A 3,430-nucleotide genomic window follows, 5' to 3' on the forward strand; every position below is an offset into this window, starting at 1 on the left:
GGGACCCGCATCTCCCGCCAGCCCCGCTCCGGCTCCTCTCGCCTCATCCCGGCTCCTCCCAGCTCCCTGCCCGGCAAAGACATCACCCCCGCTCCCGGGGACCGGCTAGTTCGGCTCCTGCCGAGCTGCTGCTGAAATACCCGTGGCCTCGGAGATCTGCTCTGCGTAAACCGGCAAGCTTGAGACCGACACCGTCATTTCAAAGCAGATGCGAGGGTCGTTCACCAAATATTTTATTATGGTTTTAGGCTGCTTCATACAGTTTCGTCCTGCACATGCTCTACAAGTCACCTGTGCACATAGAGAACAAGCCAAAAATAATAATAATTAATAATAATAATAGAAAAAAAAATCTACCATAGCAATCATTAAATAAGTAAATAAACATTATATATATATATATAAAAAACCCCTTTAAAGTAAAGCAAAACCCAACCAAAAGAACAGCGTCTTTTCAACATGGAACGGCCCCGCGGGATAAGAGCAGGGACTCAGACACTTTGCAACTTGGCGTTCGATTTTTTGATGATTTTTTTTTTTTTTAACGTTTTCTGGTCTTTCTTTAATTATTTCTTTTTAGGCATCAATTCTCCATATCCTTCCAAATAAAGGCGACAACTATTTTAATGATTTTTGTTGTTGTTGTTGCAGTCTGCTGCGGGGCTGGGAGGGAGGAGCGGGCGGGGAGCGCCCCGTACCCCGCGTTCGGCTCCAGTGCCGGGCACCGCAGGCACCGCTGAGCCGGGCCTCCCTCTCGGCCCGCTTTGCCATGGCGGTGCTGTCAGATGTCACATTCACTGTCGCTGGATGTGATGGAGATGGCGGAGGTGGCCGCTTTGCTGGAGAGGCTGGCTGCGGGGCTGGAGGCGGCCCCCAGCGCCTCCCCGCCGCTCTCCTCCTCCGCTTGCAGCGAGCGCACCGAGCCCTGCGTTAGGACCTGCTGCTGTAGCCTGCAAGGAAGCGGCACACACGGCATCACCGCCCGCCCTCCGCACCCCGGCACCCGCCGACACAGCCCCCCGGGGGCTCCCCACCGGCACCCCGCACCCCACCCCCCGAGCTCCGGCTCGCAGCACTTACAGCGCTGATAGGAGGGAGCAGAAGCTCGGTGGGCGCCCGCTTCCTCTGCTCTGTCTGAGAAATCGGGTGCCCACCCCAGGGTCAGCCCCGCTCCTCGGCTGGCACAGCCAGGGGAAAGTTGTGTCCCTCCTCCGCAGCCTGTCCCCAAAGCGGGCCTCGTCTTAGGGCTCAGTAATGCCCTGCAGCAGCTCCCGGGTGGCATTTCCCGTCCGGTAGGCCTTACATCTTCCCTTAGCCGATAAAAAAGGGCTCCGGGTGACAGTACCCACGTCCCCGATGTGCAACAGCCCGGCTGAGGGGTGACAAGGGGAATTTTCCCCACCCCGGGATCCTGGGGAGGAGATAAAGGGGGAATTCTGCTCCCTCCCCTGCTTGCTGGGGCGTCAGCTTGTGTCACCAGCGTTGGGGTAACACTGCTCATTTAGAGCCGTGATTTTCTTCTGTAGCGTTTTCTTTTTTTTCAATTTATATATATACATATATACATGTTGTATTTCTATTATATATTTCTATATATAAAATGGGAAAAAGAACAATATCCCAAAGAATGTGCCCGGATGGCTCCGGTGGAGGAACAGGGCACGGCGGCTGTGGCAGGGCCCGCAGAGGGCATGGCCGGCTCTTCTCAGCATGGACAATCTCAAACCGGTATTTCTACGTCCGGGCAAAACTTTGAAGGGGGTTTGCCTCCCCTCAGCCCCTGAACGTGGCCCTTCTGCAGCCAGCTCCAGCCGGTGGCTCCAGGCTGCCCCTGTCCCGCTCCCCCACGGGCAGCCAAGAGGGAGCCCAGGGCGGGGATCCTGCCCTATTAAATCGAAGTAATTAATAAGCCTTAGAGTTTTCCCGCTGCTCCTGCTTTATCTCTCTGCATTTCCCGGGATGAAATCTCCCGGGCTCGTTTCCCCCATCCTCTGCGGGCAGTCTCGCACCGCCTCCCCGCAGCCTCCGGCCTCTGCGGGCGAGAACCGCAGAGAACAGAACCTGTGTCCCGACGGGACGGGCAGCGCCTTCCTTACCTGTTCTTAGCGGCTGCTGCCCTGTCCCTTTGCCTGCGGTTTTTGAACCAGTTGCCCACTTGCGTGGGGGTAAGTCCCGTGGCCTGAGCCAGTTCCCGCTTTTTGCTGGGGTTGGGGTAAGGGTCCTGCAGGTACCACTCCCGCAGCAAATGCCTCGTCCTCTCCTTGAAGCAATGTGTCTTCTGCTCGCCGTCCCAGATGGTGCGGGGCAGCGGGAACTTCTTTCTCACCCGGTACTTGTCCACCGGCCCCAGGGGTCGGCCCCGCAGCTTCTCCGCCTCCTGGTAGTGCGCTTCCAGCCAGAGGGCTTGCAGTTTGGAGTGGGACTCCTTGGTGAACTTGTGGTTCTCCAGGATATGGTAGAGCTCCCGGTAGTTCCCCGTGTGGAAGGCCACGATGGCCCGGGCTCTCAGCACCGACTCGTTCTTGTTGAGCGCCTCGCAGGCCGCGGGGGCCACGGGCAGGGACCAGAGGAAGCGCCCCAGGCGCTCGATGTCCCCGCTCTCCTCCAGGGTCTCGCATACCCCGGCCACCTGCTGCGGGCTGAAATTGAGGATGGGCAGCTGGAACATGGAGGCGGCGCCGGGCTCCGCTCCGCGCTCCGCGCTCCCCCGGCGATGCCCGCCGCGCACAGCCCCGCGGCGGGGAAGGGGCAGCGGCCCCGGGCCGCCCCTCGCTCCGCTGCTGCCTCCGGAGCTGCCGGCGGAGCTGCCGCGGGAGGGACGGCGGAGGGCGGAGAGGCGATGGGGACCGCTCGGCAGCTCCGGCGACTGGGGGCGGTGGGCAGGGGCGAGGCGGAGGAGGATGGAGAGAGGAGGAGGGCGGGCGGGGGGTGGGGGGGAGGAGGGAGGGAGGGAAGGGAAAAAAAAAAAAGAAGGAGGAAAAAAGGAGAAGAAGAAAAAAAGGAAACCAGAAAAGGCACAAGCGCAGCTCCCCGCCGCCGCGGCGCTGCTGCGGGAGCGGCTGATTTGCTGCGGGCTCGGCAGATTGGCTCCCGGGTTTCCATGGCGGGGCTGCCACTCACTGTCAGCCGCTGCCAATCACGGCCGATGGCCCCGCACCGCCCCGCTCCCCGCCCCGCTCCCCGCCCCGCTCCCCGCCCCGCTCCCCGCCCCGCTCCCCGCCGAGCCCCGGCCGCTCCCCGGGCACCGCGACCCCGCCGCCCTGCCCCGCCGACCGGGCAGGGCACAGCCGCCCCGCCGCCCCGGGGAAGGCAGGCTGAGGGGAGGGGAGAGAAGGGCTCCCGCTTCAGGGTGCTGGATGCAGCTTAGAGGGAGTGGTCCCAGAGACAGGACGGCCGGGACCCCCACATCCTCCCCGGTAAAGCTGCGGGG

At 61.8% G+C, this 3,430-nt stretch overlaps 1 protein-coding gene across 1 annotated transcript; it reads right to left on the reverse strand.

Moving 5' to 3' along the window:
* Nucleotides 1-224: 224 nt before the first annotated feature.
* Nucleotides 225-2,876, reverse strand: SIX6 (SIX homeobox 6). Its single transcript, XM_086892727.1, has 2 exons — nt 2,097-2,876; nt 225-950 (listed from the first exon to the last, which is right to left on the reverse strand). Exons 1-2 carry the CDS (start codon nt 2,666-2,668, stop codon nt 782-784), a joined length of 741 nt encoding a protein of 246 aa, XP_086748853.1. The 5' UTR covers nt 2,669-2,876; the 3' UTR covers nt 225-781.
* Nucleotides 2,877-3,430: the final 554 nt, after the last annotated feature.

This window comes from Cyanistes caeruleus, chromosome 6, assembly GCF_971803275.1.
Source record: "Cyanistes caeruleus chromosome 6, bCyaCae1.hap1.1, whole genome shotgun sequence".
Taxonomy (NCBI): domain Eukaryota; kingdom Metazoa; phylum Chordata; class Aves; order Passeriformes; family Paridae; genus Cyanistes; species Cyanistes caeruleus.